This window comes from Chiloscyllium plagiosum, chromosome 19 (assembly GCF_004010195.1).
Source record: "Chiloscyllium plagiosum isolate BGI_BamShark_2017 chromosome 19, ASM401019v2, whole genome shotgun sequence".
NCBI lineage: Eukaryota > Metazoa > Chordata > Chondrichthyes > Orectolobiformes > Hemiscylliidae > Chiloscyllium > Chiloscyllium plagiosum.
In genome coordinates, this window is record NC_057728.1 from 21028290 (window position 1) to 21054501 (window position 26212).

General features: G+C 39.9%; 1 protein-coding gene across 3 annotated transcripts in view; it reads right to left on the reverse strand.

Annotated features, from left to right (window-relative positions):
• Positions 1-26212, reverse strand: part of LOC122559577 (protein FAM118A-like) — a 61747-nt gene that overhangs the window by 15402 nt on the left and 20133 nt on the right. For 2 of the 3 annotated variants that reach the window (XM_043709284.1, XM_043709285.1), the window contains exons 4-6: positions 13143-13395; positions 6516-6737; positions 2166-2294 (exon numbers count right to left, since the gene is read on the reverse strand). In XM_043709284.1, the coding sequence (XP_043565219.1) occupies positions 2166-2294; positions 6516-6737; positions 13143-13395 (604 nt within the window). Of the gene's footprint in view, positions 1-2165; positions 2295-6515; positions 6738-13142; positions 13396-25322; positions 25366-26212 lie in introns of all 3 variants that reach the window. The other variant, XM_043709283.1, reaches the window with a different exon arrangement.

A 26212-nucleotide genomic window follows, 5' to 3' on the forward strand; every position in this document is an offset into this window, starting at 1 on the left:
TAAAGTATTGTTGGTTTCAGGAGGCCAATCATTTCAGACCTTGGGCATCACTACATGAATTCCTCAGGTCAGCAGTTTCCATGACCATAATAACTGAGGTTTGCTGACTATCGTACGCCAGCACAATTCCTCAGATACTGAAGTCAGCCATTTTTACAAGGTATGGACAACATTAGGCTTGGACTGATAAAGGGGCAAGTGATACTCATAACCACACTAATACCAAGCAAAGTCTGTACACCATCTACAATGTTCAAGTAATGAATAGTCTTCACAAGCCTGAAAGAGTAGCTCTAACACTCAAGAAGCTTAATACAATCTAGGCAAAAGCAGCCTACTTGATTGGCATTCTGTTCACCATAGTAAACATTCACACACTCCACCAGCAGAAGTACAATGCTAGAATGTACCATCTACAAGATATGCTGCAGCATCTCAACAAGGCTTGTCTGACAGCACCTTCCAAACTCACAATCTTCACCTCCTTGAAGAATAAGGTCCACAGGTGCATGTAAATAACACGATAAACACACTACCATGACATGAAACTATGTCATTGCTCCTGCAGTCGCTGCATCAAAATATTAGAAATCTGTCTGACGACACTGTGCAAATATACTACATAAAATGCAGTAGTTCAATGCAGCAATTAGTGCTCACACCAATGCGCAAATTTTTTTAAAAGCTAAATCTGTGTTAGGAACTAAAGAAAAGCAGTTTAAACTGTTGCGATATAGCAGCAAACTACAGAATGCTGGTGCATTTGTCCACAAAATATTAAAATTCTAATTAAAAAAGAACATAATTTAATCTGTAAAAAACAGTACAAGATTTGAATCATACATTGGGGCATCTTGCAAGCAAATTATTGCTATTTGGGTAAATTACTGCTGGGACTCTGCTCATTCAAATATGGCAAAAAAACTTTAAAAAATAAACTTACTGCTTTTATACAGGCATTAAGGTCGGAAATAGAAAAAAAAATTTAGTTATGAGGAAAAGGCAGGAAAGTGAAGTTGAAGAATATCAAAACAGCCATGATCTCATTAAACAGTGGAGCAGTCTCAGTGGGTCAAATGGCCGACTTCTGCTCCAACATCTTATATAAACTATCAACTAGCAATGTGTTAAAAAATTTATGTGCAACATGGAGCACTAACGAAGAATTTCATCGTGGATGTGAAACATAGCACATAAATACTTTCTATTTGTATTTCTCATGCCTCAATGAGGCTGAGGCTGTCATTCTATCACCAAGTGTGGTGTAAAATTATGTCCCAATACATGTGTGAATCATAATGTAACACATGTATTGGGCCAAGCAGTGGAATGTGGTGAAACGGTTAAAAATTATGTCCCAATACATGTGTGAATCTAACCGGAATGGAGGTGTTGCTTAGTCCCGTGTGAATCTTATTACACACCTCCCCGTGTGAATCTTCTTATCTGTATGTAACCAGAATGGAATGTGTTTTTTAGCCTTGCTCTGCTGTTCACATGAATGTTTATATCTGGAAAAGAGTATATCAGCTGGAAAAGTCTCCAGTTCGGTGAGTCTGCTCCGGGGTTACGTTTAACCGCCGAGCGTGGGTTGTTGGCAACCGCTCTACGAGAACTGACGGCTCCCAGTTCCGGTAACATGTAGAGTGAGTATAAGCCAGACCCGTTGTAAGTATGAGACCTGGTTGTGGCGACGCTGCGGGGAATAAAATGCTCATATTCTAGCAGACTCGCCTCTTGGTCGTTTGTTCTGTGTCAGACTACTCTCCTACGAACCTGACCTTGAGAATTTTTTAAAACACCAAGTATTATTTTCCTCGTTAACAGGGAAAACCTAGTTATTGCTTGCTTTTGTTTGACACAATTGTTAACATTTGTACAGTTGGTTCTGATGTAATGCGATAGTTGTGTTCCCCTACAATCTAAGAAAATGGTGGAATAGCCAAGGCATTTAAACTGAAGGGGCCGGAATCACCAATACAGGTAAGGAAAGTTTGCATTCAATAAGTAAGGTCTAAATAGTTCAACTGTGTTAAAGACAATTCAGGTTGACGAAACATGCGTTATAGCAGAACCGACTATAACTGTTACTTCATTGTTCACTTGTATTCTTTTGAAACCATTTTCAGCAAGGTGTTCAATTTAAGAGATAAATCAATGCCTACCATCAAATCTTGATCATGCATTACATCCTTGTATCCTGATGGATCCAATACCAGACCACAGGGATCTGTGAATAGTCCATGTATATGAAGGACACTATATTTTTGTAGTCCTCTGGCCCACTGAACCACCTACAAAAGCACAAAAGTCTGCAAATTACATCAATGAGAACGATAATGCAGGATCACTGACTACTTTCGCTTCATTGTTCACAACTTCTAACTTTGTCAGTTATTCAGAATATCTACTACAAATCAAATCATACCAGATACTGTAATATTGCAGATAATGTGCATGCAGCTAGCATCCACTGGATGTCTACAGAATGAGAACATGAACTCAATATTGATTTAACCCCAGCAGTGCCATTTTGGAATTCAACCCCTCAGCCATCATTCTGTCAAAGGTTATCCAACAAGCAGCAGAAAAGGACCCCACACCAATGCTGGATCATTATTTATTTAAGTTACTTGCTGGTTGATTTCCTCTGGCTGATACTATAAGTAACAGTGCAAGCATTTGATAATTTGCATAGTTCTTCTAAATTTAATATGGAATATGGTGCGGCAAGTGCCAAAGAAACTTTTCCTAACTGATTTTGAGACTTCCACAAACCAACTGTTCCTATTTCATTCAAAATACAACATCACTCGAGTAACTAGGAAAGGTTACAAAGAACACAAGACAAATAAAGATATGAAGAGGGAGCAAGAGAAGGCCAACTCCACCAAGAGGGAGATTTAGGGAGAAATATCCACCTAGAATGTCAGTAATAATGTAAACATTAATAAGGACATCTTCATTTAAATCTGCAGACTATATCCAAAACTGTAACCTTGGAAGATGCGGTGTGAGAGTTCAAGTGAGTGGGGATATATTCAGATTGGAATAAGAGATATTTTCAACATCCTGCAGCTTGCTACTGAATGATGGAGGTTATGGAAATGCTCTAATCAAAGACAGCCAACATCATATTATTTCCTCTCACCAGAAACCAGTAGATAGTGAGCATGTAGCTTTGCTAGGAACATGGGCTTTACCATAGTTCAGGGTACTGCGAATTTCATAAATAATACTATGCAAGTACCACATGTCAAATCTGCATTATACCAGAATCAACATAAGACAGAATTTCCCTAAACATCCAGATGTGCAACCAAAGACAGCAATTTATAGAATTCCACACGACATATCTTGGTGGAGTCATGCACAGTCATGAATTCATTGTGTATTATGCATTGAACCACCATGGAAACCATGGAGTAGCTAATGGCAAGATGGACAAAACCACAACAAATATGGCTCATAACTCCAACATAAAACTAATATATGTATGCAGCATGCATACAATAAAAGCCAAATTACTTACAGAATGAATACAGCAGACCACCGATGTGTTGAAACAACATTTTTCACACTCTGAATTGCAAGGAAGTGCCCCTGCAGTGCTCAGGGTAAACCTAAAAATATATGCTGTTCTGCAACATGCTGCATAACTTTGCCATCATGAGGCCAACAAATACACAGCAATCAGTTAAGGATTTGGAGCAAGAAATGAGAAAGGGAGCAGGAAATCAATACAAACCCCTCTGACCAGTCTGTTTATGAAGAGATCACTTGAATGAAATAACAGACATCAGAATCCTAATTCCCAATTCTCCAAAAATCCCACACGTTTTTTTCATCTAACTTTATAAATGAAACCATGTCGTACTGCACTGAAACATAACTAATGACCTTTAAGTATTCCTTGTATACTCATCTTCAGTACCCTTGTCTATCCTAGAGATTCTACACTGCAACCTCCGTGGCTGCTTCATGGCGAGTTGCAGCTGCAGATGGTTTTGGAGGCTGACAATGAACGGTCAGCAACAGGCACCAAAAAGAGGAATAGGTGGATCAAGACTCCCTTCCTGAGAAAAAGACAGAAGGTTTCTGCTCCATGAAGTCACCACCATACTCTCTGGGCAGCACCTCAATAATCAGTAATTTACTGCAGAAGTTGATCAATTGGACCAAAGGGCTGAAGAGTGGCAGATGAAATTTAATTTGGATAATTGCATGGTATTGCATTTTGGTAAAATGAACAAGGGCTGGACTTATACAGTAATAGGGCTCTCGGTTGTGTTGTCAAACGGAGAGACCTAGGCTTCGGGTACATACTTCTTTGAAATTTGCATCATGAGCAAACAGAGTGGTAAAGAAGGTGTTTAGCATGCTTGCCTTCATTGCTCAGACTACCGAGTATAGGAGTGGGGATGTCATGTTAAGGTTGTACATGGTGAGACAACCTTTGGAATACTATTTATAGCTCTGATCATCCTGCTATAGGAAGGATAATGTTAAAATCGGACAGGGTTCAGAAAAGATGCACCAGGATGTTGCTGGGACTTGAGTTTTAAAGGGAGGCTGGATAGGCTAGGACATTTTTCACTGAAGCATAGGAGGTTGAGAGGTAATCTTAAAGAGGTTTAGGAAAACCATGAGGGGCAAAGATAGACCTGGGTGTCCTTGTCCATGAATCACAAGAAGTTGGTTTGCAGGTACCGCAAGTAATAAATGTGGCAAATGGAATATTGTCATTCATTGTGAGAGGGATGGAGTTTAAAACCAGGGAGGTTATGCTGCAGCTGTATAGATTACTGGTGAGGCCAACTGTGTACAGTTTTGGTTTCCTTACTTGAGGTATAAGTATAAGCACTGGAGTGGGTGCAGACGAACCTCACTAGGTTGATTCCAGAGTTGAAAGGGTTGGCTTATGAGGAGAAATTGAATAAACTGGGACTCTACTCATTAGAATTTATAAGAATAGAAACATATAAAATTATGAAGGGAACAGGTAAGATAGAAGCAGGGAGGTTATTTTCACTTGCAGGTGAAACTTGAACTAAGGGACGTAGCCTCAAAATAAGGGGAAGCAGATTTAGGACTGAATTGAGGAGGAAGTTCTTCACCCAAAGGACTGTGAATCTGCAGAATTACCTGCTCAGGGAAGCAGTTAAGGCTACCTCATTGAATGTTTTTAAGGCAAAGATAGATTTTTGAACAGTGAAGGAATTAAGGGTTATAGTGATCAGGCAGTTAAGTGGGGAGCTGAGTCCACGAAAAGATCAGCCATGATCTTATTGAATGGCAGAGTAGTCGCGATGGGCCAGAAGGCCAACTCCTGTTGCTATTTCTTATGCTCATGTTCTTATAAGGTGAATAAGATAGATCTATTCCTTAAGGTGGGAGAATTCAAAACCAGGACAGATATTTTTAAGGGTCTGTTTCTGAGTGTGTGAATCTATAACTGCACTGACATCTCTCAAACCTTTTTACAGATTTTAACCTACAGCTTCATTGGCCATAGCTGACCTTGCATGACAGTAATGAAATATTGCTGCAGCAATTATTGGGTTTCTGGTGCTTGTACTGCAATGGAAATTACAGCATCAATTGCCAGACAATGCTTTATGGTTGGTCCACAAATGTGCAAATTGAGTCGGCCACCATCAACCATGTTGAGGATGATCCGTTCTTGCTGTGGCCAGGACGGCATGACATCAGCATTCACCATGGGCTCACAAATGGCTTATCAGTTCCATCTTAGTCCGATAGGCTCTCCTACAGTGAGGACATTAGATTATAGAGATTGTGGATGGAGTGTTGACTCAAACAATCATCATGTTTTTCTGCTTCCTACACTATTTGAACCCTTCACAGTGGATCCAAATTGCCTGTTCGCCAAACATGCACTATCTCATCCTCCAGTAAGCCAGCAGTGCTTTCCTTGCCCTCTGCTATTGCTTAGTCCACTCACTCCCAGTGTCTCACTATATGACGGCACTGTGCTCTTCCATTCATTTTGCACCAAGCCACAGCTCAAAGTCTCCAATTACTCTCACCTTAAACCCCAATTCACTGCCCTTTAAAATCTCTAACTTACTAGATTTCACTCTACATAAACTAGAACACATTCAAGGCCATACTATCTGTGCCCAGACTTCTAATAAATGCACTTAAGCATCAACTCATGTCTCGTCAGCCTCCAGATTTGGAAACCTGGACTTTATAACCAAACAATAGCTTTGTTTTAGTCTCCTCAACCCCAACATCTAGCTCTTATGATGCTAGCCTATTATGTGTCTTTCTTCCACATTACAGTCAAAGCACAGATTTCAGTCATTATGCAACGTATGATGAAATTCCCTTTAACAATTTCCACATATTTGCATCTTTATTATTAAAAACCTTTTCAGAATGTTGCAACACATTTTAGGTTACTTCCTATTGTTCCCACTGCAGGATCCATCTAAAGAAATGGTTCTATGGCTTGTAAAGGGCACTACATTATTTAGCATTTTACAAACCTTGTCCTTGCACTTCAAGTCGACAGATTCCATTGGTTTGCCTTGCTGTTGACCAAAGAGTTCAAGCAGATTATCATAATTAGTGGTGAGAACCATTGTTCCCCTATCCATTAATTGAAGAATAGCATCCAAGAGCATGGGATTCTGAATGTGACAGTTAAGATTATCAAACACTTCCATTAGACAATCCTGGAAAAAATTCGGCTTGGTGTCTCCAGTACGCTAAAAAGAAAATAGAAAAAAAATTAGCACTCCAGGAAACAGAGTTAAAATGCACTATGTTAGTGCTCAGAATTGACAAGTAGTTGCTTATTTTGTTCAAGGCAGACGAAGTTAGTCTTCAAGTATTTACTTTTATAATTCACAGAAACTTAGCCATCTAACTTTGAACATATGGAATAAATTGCTGTGCAACTAAGCCCGCAAAAAGGTAGTTAACATTAATTTAAAAATTTGCTTTGCTAAACATATTACTTTTATGTTGGATTTAGAATTATATTCACTATATGCAAGTCCAAATAGTCTACAAAACTAAACTCAGCAATTCCAAACACTTCAGCAATCTAAACACCCTACTTTATTTTCTATCAGTCAACAACTTCCCATACTGCATGACTGTAATTCAATTCTACACGTTACATCTCCAAATCAGCCAAACATGAACTGCCTCTAAATTTGTACTTTGTTGTTGATTTGCTGGTTATTGCATTTATCATTAGCAACATCCTTCATTGTGGTTTTAACTACTTTTCCTTTTCTTTGTTCTTGCAGCTTGTGTAAGTCAAAATACTTCCTTTAATTATTTTAAATACAGAAAATGAGTAGTCTTCATCTCTAAAACGTCATGCAATTTCATTTGAGACGAACATTGTAATCTTAATTTTGCCTTCGGAGCTCAACTTATCTGCAAATTTAAATGAAAGGTATGTCCCACAGTGCTTCACAAGGATATTATAAAACAAAGTATGACTTTGAGCCACATTAGAGATCACATCATATGACTAAAAGCTTGAAGAAAGTAGGTTTTGAGAAGGGTCTTAAAAGGAGGAAAGTGAAATAGAGAGCCAGAGAAGGAAAGAGTGGATACTCCAGAGTCTCGGCAATTGAAGCACAAGTATCAAAGATGGAAGAGGGCAGAATTAAAGGAGTTGTGAAACTGGAGGAGATGACAGAGATAGGCAGGAACATTGCAGTATAGGAATCTGAAAACAAGGACAAGACTTTAAAATCAAAACTGGGAGCCAATTAGTGACCAGTGAACATGGGTGATGAGGGAATAGGATGTAGTTATGACATAGGCAGCTGAGGTTTGGATTGCCTCTAGTTTACAGAGGGTAGAATAAAGGAGACCAGCTGCAACAGTGTAATAGTTCAGTCTAGAAGTAACAAAGATTTCAATGGCAGTACTGCTGGGGCCGGGATAAAGTCCAGCAATAAAAAAATGGAGGTAGAAATAAGTGGTCTTAGTGATGGCATGGATAAAAGTTTGGAAGCTCAGTATCACATTGATTCTAAACATCATGAACTGGTAGCAGGACGAGAGGTGGAGTTCCTTGGTAGAGAAGACATTAGGACAGGTGCCTAAAACAATGGTTTCAGTCTTCTCAATATTTAATTGGAGGAATCGTCAGCTGTGGATCTTTGATAAATAGTGCTTTAATTTAGCAATAGTGGAGTAATCAAGAGAAACAATGGTGAGGTAAAGCTAGGTTTTATCAAGAAATATATGATAACTAAGTCTACCACTGTGTCACTGACGTGCAGCATTTGAATTAGAATTAGGAGGATACTACAGGTTGACGTGGAAGCAGGGAGATAAGTTGCTGCAAATGATTCTTTCATTATAACTGGACAGATAAGAATGTAAGCAGTCTCAGTCAGCTGAATGATCATGAAGAGACACAGAAGAGTCTGGTATGGCAAACAAAGGTTGCAGACAGGTCGAGGAGGACAAAGATGACATGTCTACTATTGTCACAATTACACTGGATGTCATTTGTGACTTTGCTAAGGGCTGTTTTGGCAATTTGGAAGGAGCAGAAGTTGAGAGGAGGGCAGGACTCAAATACAGTTTCAGAAAAGACAATAATAGATCTGAGGAACAACAACAGGAAATCAGTCAACTTTCATAGTTTTTCCATTAATGAAAGCTTCTCAATGATAATTCTCAATTATTTTTAGATTAGATACAGTGTGGAAACAGGCCCTTCGGCCCAACAAGTCCACACCAACCCGCCGAAGTGCAACCCACCCAGAACCATTCCCCTACATTTACCCCTTCACCTAACATTACAGGCAATTTAGCATGGCCAATTCACCTAACCTGCACATGTTTGGACTGTGGGAGGAAACCGGAGCACCCGGAGGAAACCCACGCAGACACTGGGAGAATGTGCAAACTCCACACATGAGGCGGGAAATGAACCCGGGTCTCTGGCGCTGTGAGGCAGCAGTGCTAACCACTGTGCCACCGTGCTGCCCATTGCGTAATACAACACAAGCCATGTTTCCTATTTTTTAGTAGGAGAGCAGTGTTTTTGGGTGATAATGGGTTAATACTTGATTAAATGCAATAGATTTAGATTTTATTGTAAAATGCACTCAAGTACAAAAGTACAGTGAAAAGTTTTCAATGTCGCCACATGCGGCACAATCTTAGGTACAAATGCCTATGTACAAAAACTTACAAACAAGGTAAAAAGAAATAAGGAACAAAGTTAAAAGTTAAACATTACAGTCATTCTTGGTACCAAGTTGAAAAATGAAAAAAAAACTAAAAGTTCAACCATTGCATCACAAGTGTTTAGCAATGCTGAGACCGCACTCCTACAAGGGCTCAATCTCCTCAGTTTTAGCATGCTTTCTCCACACTGGCTTGATCTCCTCTGCTCTCATTGTTGCTGCAGATGTCAGGAAAACCTCCAACGCCATGTTGGGCTCGCTCCTGGGATCTCAGGCCACCAAAGCCCCCATCCGCAATAGGCCTCAACTTCATTTTTGTTCCATGTACCGGGCATCAGGGACTCACCAAGTGTTCTGGGTCAGGCCCCCAGCTACTGCCTCACACTAGACATCTAGCTAAATTCAATGACACCACCAAGAATGACAATGTCATGAGTACTCAGTAGAAGATAAAGAAAGTTTTCATGGAGGATCGATACTTCCCATATTTCACCACCCTTGCAGAGAGAACATGCCAGAACAGTGATGTTGGGGAGAGAAAGAGAATGCTTTAGTGTCAAAGATTAATTTGAGAACTGATTTATAATATCAAATTTGAGGAGAAAAGGATATTAACTGAGGAGAGTAACAACATTAGCTAATGTGAGGCAAGAAGGGAATTAGGCAGAATTCTGGTTGGAAGAGGGTGAAGGGAGAAAACTGTTAGGAATTAGATATAGTGCTTGGAGCTAAAAGGATCAAAGGGTATTGGGAGAAAATGAGAAGCAGATACTGAGTTGAATGATTAACATAATCATACTGACAGACTCAAAAGGGCTAAATGGCCTACTGTTGTTCCTGGTTTCTAAGACAGGAGGTTTCCTGCACTAGGTGAGTTCAAATATAACCTGAGAAGAGATAACAGAGAAACCTAGAAAAAGTTGCAAGTGAAAAAAACAGAACATTTTGGAAATACACAGCACATTAAATGGAACTTGTGATAATGTAAACTTCACAATTTTAGTTACTTAATGTGTCGAAAAAATCAACAATAACTGTTTCTCAAGATGAAAAGGGACAAGAAAGGAATTAAAAGCAATATGTGAATTAACCATTCCTGGGATGGAGCAACATAAACTGGTTGTTTCCTGAGAGAGAAAAGATAACACTGCTTGATAAACTACTCCTCCTCACAAATGGACAATTAAGATTGCCGACAGAATGAATGTTCTGCAGTAAAGAGGATAATTGCAGGAAAAGCTGTTTCAAACAGACAGCTAAGCCCAAATATATCAAGAAACAGAGAAGCTACTTCTGATAAGAAGACAAACTACAGACTTGAGGTCTCCAGAAGTGTAATCTATTTTGGGGATGAAAGAATCTACTGAATCATCATGATGTCACACCACAAACTTGAAAGAGAGAAAAAAAATACAAGAATTCAACACCAGAATAATTCAGGAAAAGAACTTCAAAGAACAATACTCCATAAGGATCAAATCCTGGACACTTCCATAGACGGACACTATTGGTTAGAATCCTGGCCAGATACAACCATTAATCAGGTAATAGCCAAGTTGAGTGAGGCTTAAATTGCTCATTGAGGCGTCTTTATTTTTTTTGCTACATACAATAAATTTTAAATTATTGTTTCAGTAATTGATTATCTGAGAGATTTCTTAATAAATAGCCGAATTAAAGATAATTTGCTATGATTTACATTCAACAGACCTTTGGAGTTAGAAACAGAGTTAACATTTCACGCTGATAATCCTCCATCAGAACTGGGAATAGTGATAAGGTTTTAAGCGGCAGGGGTAGGAAAGAGGAACAAATAAAGCATACATCTGAGAGAGGGTGCAACACTGGAGACATTAAATGACAAAAGAGCTGGAGTTCTGGGCCAAAGGAAATGCTAATAAAGCAAATAAAATTTACAAAAAGATGTCAAGGATGTCGCTAGATGCAGTGTGAATGGCAGATGATGAACTCCACCTCCACCCCCACCCCAAAAAGAGAAGAGAAAAATGACAGTAGAACGGAAGAAAATGGGGACAAAGATTACACACTGAAATTGTTGAACTCTAATATCCAGAAAGCTGCTAAATGCCTGTTTCAACAGTTAAGTGCTGTTTCTCAAGCTCATGTTAAGATTCATGCAGCTCTGCAACAAGGCAAGGATAAAGAGGTCTGCTTCAAGGTGGAAAATTAAAATTACAGGCTACTGAAAGTTTAGGGTCATGGCTGCAGACTGTACAAAGGTGGTCTGCACAAAAGTCAAACAAACTACATTTTGTCTGCCCATTGTAGAGCAGCAAATACAGTACATCACATTAAAAGAATTACTAATGCACGCAAATTACTACTAAACCTCGAGGGTTTGGCACTTTGGATGATGAGGAGAGATAAAGGAGTAGGTGATTATAACATTTACATTTGAATAGATAGGAAAGGGAGTATTGGTGTAGAAAACTAGATCAGGTGGTCATTGGGAAATTGGGCCATTCAAGTGATGAAAGAAAAGCAGAAAGGAAAAAGTGTGTTTGGTTCTGTTGGAGGTGGTAGAAATGGTGAAGGTTGACCAGCTGAAGCTGCTGGTATAGTAGAAGGGGAGTACAAGGGGAACTTAACATATTTCCAAGAGGGAGTTGCAGGGGTGAGCACAAGTGTAGGAAATGAGGCAGAAAAAGTGGAAAGCAATCCTTGGTTAAGGAAAAGAAAGACATGTCAGAAGCATTTGTTTGGAAAATTCAGTCAGCAGAACAAATGTGACAGAGACAGAAACTGGGAGAATGGAATCAAACCCTGAAGAAAGGTGTGAAGAAGTGTTGTTGAGATAGTATGTGAGATAGTAGGTTTATAGTAGATATAGGCTAGAAGTGTGTGCCCAGAGATTGAGATGGTGCGGGGTTGGGGGCAGTGAATGTTGGTGGTTGGTAGTGGATGGAGACTAATTGGGCTTCAGTTTGAGCAAGAAGTGGAGTGTCTACAGACCAGTATAGTGGGAGATGGAGAGATTGGATATCTATGGTGAAGATGATGGAGAACCATAGAAGATCATGGATGTATGTGGAAAGTGACCATACATGGGAGAAAACAAAAAATGTCAGGATAGAAAGAAATCAGTTCAATGGGGCACAAAACGTTCAAATGTTTAGACTGCCAGGACAGAACTTTTTGTGTATCTTGGGAAAGAGGTGGGAGCAGGCTGTTCAAAGGCCAAAGGAAGATCTTCACAGTTATCAGTGTCAGTGACAGTCCTGATAATAGTTTGGTGTTCAGTTGTGTGGTTACCCAAGAGAAGAATCTGAAAGTTGGCACTGAGCCTTTGCAAAAATGATAGTTCTGGGCTTGGACAGTTTGAAGTTCTAAGGGAAGTTTGACTTAATGGTAGTCTCAACATTAGTGAAAAAATAGCTCCTGAGCTCCACATACACATTGCTGGAATGAAGTTGCAGATGGTTAAGAAGAGCTTAAAGAATAGGATCTTTAAGAAAAATCCAGGAGTTATTTTTGCATTTTTGGATATTAGTGAACAGCACCAAGATTCAAAAAATAGCTGTATGACAGATATGACAGTTAAGGGGTAAAGTTGAGTTTAAAACAGACACATAACATGAAGCTGTGGTACATCAGAGTACACTCCTGAAGCAAGATAACATTATTTTAAAACTGATTTGCTAACCCATGCCCATCAGCTCTTGATCAACATTCACACAAAACAAGGCCAACATAAAATTTAAATGCATGCGTATGTTGTAGTTTAACTGTTCTCAAATAAATAGTTTCAGAACATTTCCCCCTTCTGGTTTCAGATGTTTGAAGCCCTTACAAATTGCAACTCTGGTTTATTCTTTTGCTCAAACACAACATATATAGATATAAGCTGTGCATTTAAGCTTTAAGATTTTTTCTGAAATGTATGTACACTTCACCCCTACAACTCAAAACAATATTTGGTCTTACTGGTGACATTTTCCGGATTAGATCATGGGCAAGCACAAGAAGGTCACGATCTTCTGTTAGTTTATGACGAAACTCCGTAATATCAGAAGGATGAAGCACCTCCAGATCTTCTGCTGCATTGATTACTGCTTCAATACAACTTCGCCATGAGCACAGTGCAGGTATATGTGGTGCAACAGCAGCACTCACTCCAGTTCCAATCACCAACAGCAATTCACAAGGTTCTTTACGAGTCAGACTTTTCAGGAACTTCCTTCAGATAGTTGGGAGAATAAAAACCAAAATTACATTCCTCATTCTCTGAAGCTCAATGTATACAAATAAACAATGTCATCCATTGCAAGATGAGTCATTATCCATTTTAAAATTTGATCAGATGAAAATAACCTCAATCCGAACTTTTTTTTTTCTTAGTATAGAAAATGAATGCCAACCCTACATAGGGCATAACAGCACAGTACAGACCCTTTCGGCCCTCAATGTTGCGCCAACCTGTGAAACCAATCTGAAGCCCATCTAACTTATACTATTCCATTCTCGTCCATATGCCTATCCAATGACCAGTTAAATTCCCTTAAAGTTGGCGAATCTGCTACTGTTGCAGGCAGTGCATTCCACCCCCTACTACTCAGAGTAAAGAAACTACCTCTGAGATCTGTCCTATATCTATCACCCCTCAATTTAAAGCTATGTCCTCTCGTGCGAGCCATCACCATCAGAGGAAAAAGGCTCTCACTATCTAACGTTCAGATTACTTTCTCCAATTGATCTATCATTAAGCCTCTATTTGCATTCTAAACATGCTGGAAACTCCAATCGAGACAACAGCTTTGGTATGAATAATTAAGAATTTTTTGTAAAAGATTTTTTTTTCCTTCCAGTTGAGGACATTAAATACTAGTTAATTTAACATTGACCTTAGGGGAGTTTAACTAAATTATATTGCAATACAGTTGTTATATTAGATCTTATTTCTAAATATTTAATAATAGGCAATTTTAACAGATCTTATTTGTGTGTGACCATTTTCTGGAAATTTTGAGAATATCAAAACAACTGATGTAAGTTTAGAAGAACCATGGTGCAAAAAAAGTGCCTGTCATTTAGCCAAGCTCGATATATCTTAAGCTACTTCAATAGAATGTTTTGAAAGTCAAGCAAACAGCAGATTTTTGAACTGTCAATTTTACTTTTATAAATCCAGTCAGCTGGATGACTGGTTTGCAGTGCACATTGAAACCAACTGCAAGGGTTTAATCCCTGCATCTACTGATGTTACCATGAAGATTCTTCTTTTCAACCTGTCCCCTCAACTTAAACCACAACCAGTTGTGACACTCTCTCTCTCTCTCTCTCTCGAGCCCACAGACTGATAAGGCTACAGCAGTCACGCCTTTAATGGCAATAATGACATGGCAACTTAAAACTCTGAAAACATGCAAGATATTTTGCAGAAATAATTGGGAAATGTTACTCAGCTGGGAGCAGAGAGATGAAGATATATGTTTCTAACATAAGGAGGATTTGTATTTACAATTGATGAAATGCTGTGTTTTCAAAAATATATCTTTAAGTTGGAGCACAGTAAAATGAATTTGGGTGTAAACAGTAGCAGCAGCAGAGAAACTGAAAGCTTGAGGAGTGGGGCTTGGATCGAGGTCAGCCGCAGCAGTGGCAGCAGCTAGAGCGCAGCAGAGTGAATTTGGGTATAAATGGTGGCAACACGTGCAGAATAGTGTTAGGTGCTAATTCTTGTAGTTTGTTGGAAAAGAGAGAGAGAGAGAGAAATCTGATTTTTGTCAATATGAGATAAGGTTGTATAACTGGTTTCTAATATATAGTTTGTAGTTGCTGAGTTCACAATAGCAGAAGAACTTGGCCCTACAGCATATTCCTCCTGCAATGTGCAGGAAATCAGGGGCATTTTCAGTATCCATGGTGACCATGTATATACGAAGTGTGTTCAACTGCAGCTCCTGATTTGCCACTTGAAGCAGCTGGAGCTCCGGATGGACTCACTATGGAGTGGCCACAAAGCTGAGAATGTCATGGATAGCATATTTAGCAAGTTGGTCACACCACAAGCGAGGGCAATATGACAGAAAAGCATTGGGTGACCACCTGGAAGACTAGTAAGTGTGGGTAGGCAGCACAGCAGTCCCCACTGGCTATTCCCCTCTCAAACAGAATCCATTTTAGATACTTTTGGAGGGGATGGCCCCTCAGTGGAAAGCAATAGCAGCAACCAGATCAGTGGCACCCCAACTGACTCTCCGTGCAGTACAGCAGAGCCAAAGTGTGGGCAAGCAGTAGTGATAGGGGTCTGTATAGTCAGGAGCATTTATGGCCAGGTATGAGAGTCCACAATGGTGCATTGCCTTCCTAAGGGGGGGGGGGGGGCGGGGGGGGGGGGTGAGCAGCCAATGGTTGTGGTTCATATTGATACGAATGGCATAGGCAGAAAGAAAGAGAGAGAGAGATATAAAGTCCTGCAAATGGAACTTTGGGAGCTGGATAGGAAATTAAAAAGCAGGACCTCTGGGCTTGTAATCTTCGGATTATTCCCTGTGCTATGTGCTAGTGAGGCCAGAAATAGCTAGATAATACAGATGAATGCATGGCTAAAGAGCTGGTGTCGGAGGAAGTGCTTCACTTATCTGAACCACTGGGTTCTCTTCAAGGATAGGTGGTACCTTACAACAAGGATAGGTTGGAATTAAACTGGAGGGGCATCAATATCTTTGGCGGGGGGGGGAAAGAGTTTAAACGATTATGACAGGGGATAGGAAACTGAGCTGTTGGTCAGCATTTGAAGTGATTGAGAAGGTAGTAGTTAGGTAAGTCTAATTGGAAGAACAGGCAGAGGCAGGTTAATGAATACGGTGGGACTGGCAGTCTAATGTGTATTTAATTTAAAGCCATTGAGAATAATAGGAAAAGCAGATAAGGCTTAGAGCTTAAATTAGTACATGGAACTATGATGTGGTAGCCACTGCAGAAACTTGAGAGAAGAGCAGTACTAGCAGCTCAACATTCCAGAGTTGAGATGTTTCAAGCGAGATAGAGAGAGATGTAACAAGGATGGGGGAAATCGCATTACTAATCAAGGAAAAATGTCCTCTGCCAGTACGACTGTGACATATTGGGGGATTCATCCAGTGAGGCCATATGGTTAGAACTTAAGAATATGATAGGTGCAATCACTATGATAGGATTGTACTATAAGCCTTCCAATAACCAGCAGGAAATAAAAGAACAGATATATAAGCGATCAGAGAAAGATGCAAAATCAACAGAGCTGTTATCATGGTGATTTTAACTTTCCCAACATTGACTGGGACTCGCTTAGTGCTAGATGCTTAGATGGGGCAGATTTTGTTGGGGACCTCCAGAAAGGTTTCTTGAAGCAACATGTAGATAATCTAACTAAGGAAGGGGCAGCACTTGAACTTGTATTGGAGAATGAACCTGACCAGGTGATCAAAGTTTCAGAGGGGAAGCATTTTGGGAACAGTGATCAGAGGAAGGCTAATTATAACAGTATTAGTCAGGAATTGGAGAAATTAGACTGGGGACAGCTATGAGAGTAAATACACATCTGACATATGGGAGTCTTTTAAAGGCCAGTTGATGAGTGTTCAGAAACAGCATGTTCCTGTGAGGATGAAAAATAAGGATGACAAGATTCAAAACCCTGAATGACAAGAGATGTTGAAAGTTTAGTCAAAAAGGGCAAAAAAAAGCATACGTAAGGTGTGCAAACTGAAATCAAACAAGACTCTTGAGGGATCAGAAAAGAAGTTAAACAAGGAATTAGGAGCACTAGAGGGGGCCATGAAATGTCCTTTGCAAGTAGGATTAAGAAGAATTTGAAGGCATTTTATACATATATTGTGAGCAAGAGGGTAACTGGGAAAGAGAAAATCCACTAAAGAATCAAAGAGGAAATTTATGTGTGGAGTCAGAGGAAGTGGGCGAGGTCCTTAATGAGTAATTGGCATCAGTATTCACTGAGGACTAAAAGGATTATGGGCAACAACAGGAAGGGGTAAGCTGATGTGCTGATATTAAGGAAGTGGTGGTGTTAGGTGTCTTGAAAAATATTGAGGTAGTTAAGTCCCCACGGTTTTTTGTTATCTATCCCATGATACTGAAAGAAGCAAGGCAGGAGATTGCTAGGGTCTTTACAGAGATCTTTGTCTCCCCTTTAGCCACAGGTGAGGTCCCAGAAGACTCGAGGATAACCAATATTCTTCCTTTGGGAAGCATACCAGGGAAAATACAGGGAATTATACACCAGGGAGTCTTGTTTCAGTGGTAGGGAAATTATTGAAGAACATTCTTAGGGATAGGATTTACTCACATTTGGAAAAGAATTATTAGGGATAGCATGGCTTTATGCAGGGTAGGTTGTGTCTCTCAAACTTGATTAGAGTTTTATGACTAAGTGACAAAGACGGTTGATGAGGTTGGGCAACAGTGAATGTTGTCTGCATGGACTTTACTAGATGGTTTGAAAAGGTCCCTCATGGTCAGCTGGTCCAGAAGATTAAGTCACATGGGATCCATAGTAATATAGCAAATTGGATACTACATTGGCTTGGTCATAGGAGACAGATGGTAGTCTTGTGGACAGGGGGTGGGTGGGGGGGCGGGCGGGTGATCTTTTTATGAGTAGAAGTCTGTGATAGGTGGTATTCCTCAACGGTTAATGTTGGGACCTCAGTCGTTTGTAATATATATATTTTAGATTAGATTAGATTCCCTACAGCATGGAAACAGGCCCTTCGGCCCAACAAGTCCACACCGAACCTCCAATGAGTAAATGACTTAGATGAATATGTAAGTTTGCAGACAACTTGGAAATTGGTGAAGTTGTGGATAGTGAGGAAAGTTATCAAAGGATACAACAGGCTATAGATCAGTTGGAAAGTTGGGTGAAGAAATAGCAGATGAAGCTTAATCTGGACAAGCTGAGGTGATGCACTATAGAAGATCAAATGCAAGAGGAAAATATACAGTAAATTGCAGACACTTTGGAGTATTGGAATACGGAGGAACCTAGGGGTCCAAGTCCCTGAAAGTGGCAACACAAATGAATAAGTGGTAAAGGCATACAGCATGTTTGCCTTCAATGGTTGGGACATTGAGTATACGAATTGGTAAGTCATGTTGCAGCTGCATAAAACATTAGTTAGGCCTCATTTAGAGTATTGTCTGTAGTTCTGGTCCCCACATTATAAGATGTGGAGGCTTTGAAGAGGATGCAACAGAGGTTTACTAAAACATTGCCTGGATTGGAGTGTATTAACTATAAGGAGAGATTGAACAAACTTGGATTGTTTTCACGAGAGCATTGGAGGCTGAGGGGCAACCTGATGGAAGTATATAAAATTGACAGGTAGGATAGGATGGATAATCAGAGTCAATGTCTTTTTGAAGTTCTACACGGTCTTCTTCAAAGCACATAACTCTTCCAAGTTTTGTGTCACCTGCAAATTTTGAAATATTCTTCTATACAGCATAATCTAGATCATTTACCTAAATCAAGGAAAGGAAGGTCTCAATACTAACTCTGGGGAATTCCACTACAAACCCTCCTCCAGCCTGTAAAATACCCATTAACCAGTACTGTTTCTTGTCACTCAACCAATTCTGTAGCCACACTGCTACTTCCTTTTATTCCCTGACCGAAGCTTTCCTCACAAGTCTGAAGTATGACATGGTATCAAGGGCCTATTGGAAGTCCATAAACACCACATCAACAACCTTGCCTTCATCTCTAGTACATCTTTAAAACACCCAGCAGTTTAACAGGAAAAAAAAACCTCCTGTCAGCTCTTCTGAATTAACGCACATTATTCCATATGGCTAATAACCCTATTGCAAGTAACTGATTCTAGAATTTACTCTACCATCAAGTTAAACTAACTGTAATTGCTTCACCTATTTTTACAATCATTTTTGCACAAGGACATAATGTTTACAATTCTCAAGTTCTCGGCACCAACCCCTAATCTGGAGAAGATTGACAAATTATTGCCCAGTGCTTCCGCAATTCCCATTCACTTCCTTCGATGTCCTTGGATGCATCACGGGTCCCAGTGCCTTACCTTTAAATACTAACAGCTTATTCAATACCACCTCATCCATTTTAAACCCTTTCTGTGACTGACTTTCCTACTGTTTCACCAGGATATGGACAGATGCACGATATTGCACCTCAGCCTTGCATCTTATTTGCAAATCCCTATTTTTGCTGCTTAATTATCCCTACTCCTCTTTTTATTATTAATGTGCTTATAAAAAAAAAGAGATTTCTCTTTATAATAGCCAGTCTTGTTTTCAGAATTCTTTCTTGCTTCTGTTATTAACTTTTTCACCTCCTTCTGAACATTCTGTTTTCAGCTTGGGTCTCAATTATATTTATTACATGGCACTTGTCATAAACATTCTTTTTTATTTATATTAACTTCTATCTTTCATCATACAGGGACTTCTAGATCTGTTCAATCTACCTTTCCCTTTTGAGGATTATACTTTAATCTCGCCTGAACTCTCTCTTTAAAGATAGCCCATTATTCAATTATAATTTTCTCTCAGCAATCTTTAGTTCCAGAATACCCATTCTTGCCATATTGAAGTCAGCTCTCTGTCAATTGATTATTATTCTTCTGAATTGACCAATGTCATTTCCACCATCCTAAACTTTATAAGACAATGATCACTGTCCTCAAAACATTCCCAGTGTCACTCGATGTACTTGGCTCACCTCATTCCCACAAACCAGGTCCAGTACTGCCTCCTTTCTTGTTGGACTTTAAACACACTACTTTAGGAAATTCTCCTGAATTCAATCTAGCAATGCCTGCCTCTCACATTAATTACCTGTATGTAGACTGAGATGTGGTAAAGTTTCTACTGGAATACTTTACGATGTTTACAGCTCTGATTTCCTTGCAGATTTGTTCCTCTATATCTCTCCCACTAGTCAGTGGTCTACAGATTACACCTAGCAATATAATTGCATCCCCCTTATTCCTTAGCTCTAGCAAAATTGATTCGCTCCTTGAAGCCACCGAACCTTTTTCTCCAATGCCCACTTTAGCCAAAAATACTACCCCTTCCTTTTTCTCCCCATTTCCTAACTTTTCCAAAGATCAGAATCCAGAATATTTAACATACATACCTACTTCAAACACTGCAACACATCAGGGAGGGGGAAAGAATTACCTGGATGCTGTGTTTCAGGAGACAGTCACACCCCTGAGATTAACTAACTTGAATTCGGCTAGTGGTCAGGGACAGGAGGGTGTGGCCATGAGTGAGGCAGGTAGAGGGATGCAGGAGGTAGACTTGCAGGAGCCTCAGCTCCTGAGCTTGCACAATAGGTTCAAGAGTTTTGCTCCCCTGTGTAGACAGAAATGGAGACTGCAGGGAGGATGAGCCAACTGATCACATTCAATGGGGGGGAGGGGGGGGGGGGAGAAATGTCATTATAATTGGAGATATTATAGTTAGAGGCACAAACGCAGTTCTCTGTGACCAGAATCGATACTCCCAAATGTTGTGTTGCCTGCCTGGTGTTCGAGTTCGAGATAGCTCATCAGGGCTATAGGCAACTTGGAGTGGGAGGGTAAAGATCCAGTTATCGTGGTACTGTACCACGTAGGCACTGTACCACCAACAGATAAACTAGGACACAGGCTCTGCTAAGCTAGTATGAATAGCCAGGAGCTACGTTAAAAAGCAGAACCAAAAAGGTAATAATCGCTGCACCACTATTTGAGCCACAAGCTAATTGGCACAGGGTCAATAAGATTAAGCAGGTAAATGTATGATTCAAACATTGGAGGGACAGAAATAGCCTTGAATTCATTGGACGTTGGCACCAGTAGAAAGGACCTGTTCAAATGGGACAGTCTTCATCTGAACCATGCAGGGACCAGAGTCCTAGCGAATGGCATAACTAGGGCTGTAGGCAGGGCTTTAAACTAAAATAGGGGGAGAAGGGGGAATTAGAAAACCCAAATTAAAGGAGGAGGGTAAGAGTGCACAACTCAGGAGAGGTTATTAAAATCTCCAGCACAGATACAAATATTCGATACATCCTATCAAAAAGCCAGACAAATAGACAGAGGGGGTGGGATTGCCTTATTAGTAAAATGAAATTAAATCAATAGTAAGAAACAAAGTAGGGCCAGATGGTATAGAATCTGTGTGGGTAGAATTGAGGAACTGCAAAAGGTTAAATAAAAATAGTTGGAGTTATGTACAGGCCTCCAAACAGTAGTCAGAAGCTAGGGTACAAGATAGAAAGATGTGTCAGAAAGGCAAAGTTACAGTGATCATGGGGGAATTTCAATATGCAGGTGGACTGGGAAAATCGGGTTCGTAGTAGATTGCAAGAAAAGGAATTTGTGGAGTGTTCACAAGGTGGCTTTTTGGAGCAGCTTGTGATGGAACAGGCAATACTGGATTTAGTGTTATGCAGTGTGGCAGATTTGATAATGGAGCTCAAGGTGAAGGAACCCCTAGGAGGCAGTGATCATAATATGATTGAATTTACTCTGCAATTTGAGAGTGAGAAGATAGAATATTACAGTGGTAAGAATATTACAGCTGAATAAAAGGCAACTACAGAGGCATGAGGGAGGAGTAGGGTAGAATCGACTGGGAGGGGAGCCTACCGAGAAAGACAACGGAACAGCAATGGCACAAGTTTCTGGGAGTAGTTCAGGAGACAAAGCAGAGATTGTCCTGAGGAAAAAGAAGAATGTTTCAGGGAGGATGAGGCAACCATGGCTGACTAGGAAAGTCACAGATAGCATAAAAGCAAAAGAAAACATATGATGTGGCGAAGGGTAGTGGGTAACCAGAGGATTGGGTAGCTTACAAAGACCAGAGGGCAACAAAAAAAATGTAAGGAGGGAGAAGAGTAAATATGAGGGTAAGCAAGCCAGTAATATAAAAGGAAAACTAAGAGTTTCTTTAGATATACAAAAGGGCAAAAGTGGACATTGGACTGCTGGAAAGATAGTAGAGGTGAACAAGGAAATGGCGGAGGAACTGAATAATTACTTCACAACAGTCTTCACAATGGAAGACACGAGTGATATCCCAAAAATTCGAGAGAGAGTGGTCAGAGCTGAGTATGGTGGCCATCATCAAGGAGAAGATGCTAGAAAAACTGAATGGCCTGAAGGTGAATCAATCATTTGGTCCAGATGGACTACACCCCAGAGTTCTCAGGGAGCTAGCTGAAGAGATAGTGGAGGCATTAGTGGTGATCTTTCAGGAATCACTGGAGTCAGGGAGGGTCCCCGAGGACTGGAAAATTACTAATGTAACCTCTGCTTAAAAAGAGAGTAAGGCAAAAGACGTAAAATTACAGACTAGCCTAACCTCAGTTGTGGGTAAGATCCTGGAATCCATTGTGAAGGATGAGATTTCTAAATACTTGGAAGTGTATGGTAAAATAGGGCAAAGTCATCAAGGGGAGGTCATGCCTGACAAATTTGCTAGAACTCCTTCTGGAAGTAATGAGCAGATAAGACCAAGAAGAGTCAATGGTTTTTATCTACCTGGACTTCAAGATGGCCTTTGACAAAACGCCGCACAGAAGGCTACTGAGTAAGATAAGGTCCCACGGTGCCAGAGGCAAGGTACTAGCATGGATAGAAGCTTGGCTGTCTGGTAGGAAGCAGAGTCTGGAGGTAAAAGGGTCCTTCTCAGGATGGCAGTCAGTGACAATTAGTGTTCCACAGGCTCAGCTTTGGGACTGCAACATTTTTCACTTCATACATTAATGATCTAGATTAAGGAATGGAGGGGATTCTGGCTAAGTTTGCAGACGCTTCAAAGATAGGTAGAGGGACAGCTGGAACTGAGAAGGCAGGGAGGCTGCAGCAGGATTTGGGACAAGTTAGGATAGTGGGCAAAGAAGTGGCAGATGGAGTACAACATGGGAAAAAGTGTGAGGTCATGCACCTTGGAAGAAAAGAGGCATGGACTATTTTCTAAATGGGGAGAAAATTCAGAACTGTGAAGTGCAAGAGACTTGAGAGCTTTAGTCTCCAGGTAAACTTGCAGGTAAGTTTCCTGGCCATAATTATGTTGCTGTTTGTGGGATCTTGCTGTGTTCAATTTGGCTGTGTTTTTTACATTTTCAGGAACACTTCAAAAGTGCTTCATTGGTCGAGTTTGAAATGCTGTATAAAAGTATTGAGAAAGTATATAAAAGCCAAATCATTTTTTCCCCTCTTGGAGATAGTGAGGGCTGCAGATGCTGGAATCTTGGAGTTGATAAAATGTGGAGCTTGAAAAAGCATAGTAGGTCAACAGCAGAGGAGCAGGAGAGTTTTGGGCAGGACCCTTCGTCAGGACTCAAAACGTCAACCCTCCCATTCCTCTAATGTTGCTTGATCTGCTGTGCTTTTTCCAGCTTTTTTTCCCCTCTCTTACAAGGAATAATGTATATTAAATAGTGGTACTTCTGAACAATTTCAACAGGATTTTTATGTCCACTAAACAGCACAAATGTATTCAGGCAGGACACTACTGATATGCCAACATCCAGACAGCGATCAATTAAAATGTGTATTAAGTTGAAAGCATGGTTAATTCTAAACAAAGCTGCGGAAATGAACTCAGCGTAATCTACCAGTGGATTTTTAGAATTCTGTATTAAAAACATGGTTCTTCATAAGGTAAGGTGCTGCAAGAGCAAGAATAATTAAAAACAAGCCCACTTAATTTGAAAATGACCTAAAAGCATAAGATGTTCAGGCAACCCAAACAGTTTACAATCAATTAAGCACTTTTGAACTGCTGTAATATGCAAACATAGGAATTACAATTCACCCCTTGCCCCACCAGCAAATCAAATTCTTGCAACAGCTTTAAAATCAAAATGTTCCTTTTTATCCCATCAATATCTTTACAACACCAAACCTCAGCAAAGATAGAACACGATTTTCACAATAAAGAATCTTAAAATTCATTTTTCCATTGCCAACATTGATTTTGAATAAATCTGTAATGACAAGTGCTGCCAAGGTTGTTACTTGTATGGAACATAATCTTTTAAACTTTCTAGCAAAGTTACATATCAAACATTTGGCACTGTTTAATGAGGTTAATGCTAAAACCATACTATTTGAAAATCATTCATGTGGCACAAAAAGACAATATAGCAAATTCTTTCTGGTAAGATGGCAGCATAGTAGGATGGTCCAGCTGGAGCATCTCTGATCCACCCGTTCTTTTTATTCTTTTCTCCTCTCTCCTCCCTTCTGTCAGCCTCAGGCACCTGGCGCTGGCCTCCAAAGCCGGGTCAGCAGAGACGCCAGAAGCCTGGAGCAGGGTGGCAGCCAGCAGTCAGACGTCAGACCACATGAGGGCCTCCTGCACTGGTCTGCTGCAGAGAGACTTGAGAAAGACTGTGATACTTGTCTTTTGAACTTTCCTGTTTTTCTGACCTTTGTGTGTATAACTGTTGTTATGTAACATTTTTTTCATTTCTCTATTCTGCAACTTAGTATTGTACTTTGTACCTTTGTATCTAAAGTGGCGACTTATAAACTTTTCACTGTGCACACTGAGTACGTGTGAAAATAAAGCGAATTCTAAATAATAAGGAATAAATACCATGAAAAAAATGGAGGAACAGAAATATCATAAGCAAAACAGATTTTGCCAAACATGATTCGACTCCTGTGCTGGCTGAGGTTACCATGAAGGACTCTCCTTCTCAACCTCTCCCCTTGCCAGAGATGTGGTGACCTACATGTTAAACCATCACTAGTGACCTCAGAAAGATTCAGCAGAAGAATTACATCCAAAAATGTGCAGGAATTTGCCAAAAGAAAACTAGATGCAGCTGTCCCAGCTTTGGAAAGAAGAAGTTTTATTATTGGAAATAGTTTTGAACCTTCATTGACGTTTGATATTGTAAGGATATTGCTGGGTTAAAAGGAATATCTTGAATTCAGAACTTTTTGCAGGTGATTGCACTGAAAACCTTTTGGCTAATTTAGTACAATTCAATTTTTTTCACTTGTTTAATAAACGTGTTACACATTCAAAGAACACTTGCAGACTTGAACACTAAATGTGTCCAGCAACTGACATGGTTAAAAAGTTACAGTTTACAGTTATGAAGATGTGGGTGAACTATACCTTTTAAGAGAGTTAAAGCTAGTAGTGACAGCACCAAGTGTTCTCAATAAGACACAATGTAACATGTGCTCCAGCTACTGGAGTAGCTGGTTGCCTGGAAATGATAAAAAACAGATTTGAATTAGGCCAATCAATCAGTTTAAATTATATCCCGAAAAATATCAAAATTCGAATCAAGTTTGAATTGAGTATATTGACAATCTTAAAAGCCAAATGACACAATCTGATCTCCAGGGTATAAGACCATGAAAATATTGAACAATTAGAGGAGAACTGCCGAGCCCAGCACATAAAGAGACTGCTGGAAAAATAGCTCTCTTAAAAGGTACCTTTTCGATCAGTAAACTGTGACTCAAAAATTCCTAAGACGACGACAATACAGGACGATCCAAATAGAAGAACCAAAAGCTGTCTGGTTTTGAGATTAAAAAGTGTTGTTTTGTAAATCCTAATTGGAGTTTTACCAGACTAGTATTATAGAAGGGAAGGTAACAGTTATGTTAGACTAAGGAATTGTAAATAGTTGTTAGTTAATTATTCTGTTATACTTTAAGAAATAAAATTGTTAATTTTTACTTTACATAGGTCTTGGCCACTCAAATGTTTACAGATTACTGCATGGGACAAATCTTTTGTGTTTCTGGTTTTAAGTTAAGCAGGAGGGTTTACTCAGTGTTTGGAGGCTCGGGTCCATGATCTGAACTGCTTTAGGCAGATGTGAATAGATTTGGAGGAATGGGAATTTAAACACTTGCAGGTTAGTGTCCTACTTTTAGAATTAGCGAGTACGTGAGATCCGGGATTAACCAAGGACAGAAGTAAAGCTGGAATTGCAAAGGGGTTACATGGATGGACGGACGGACGGAAGTAAAAAAGAGAGGGGGAGAGAG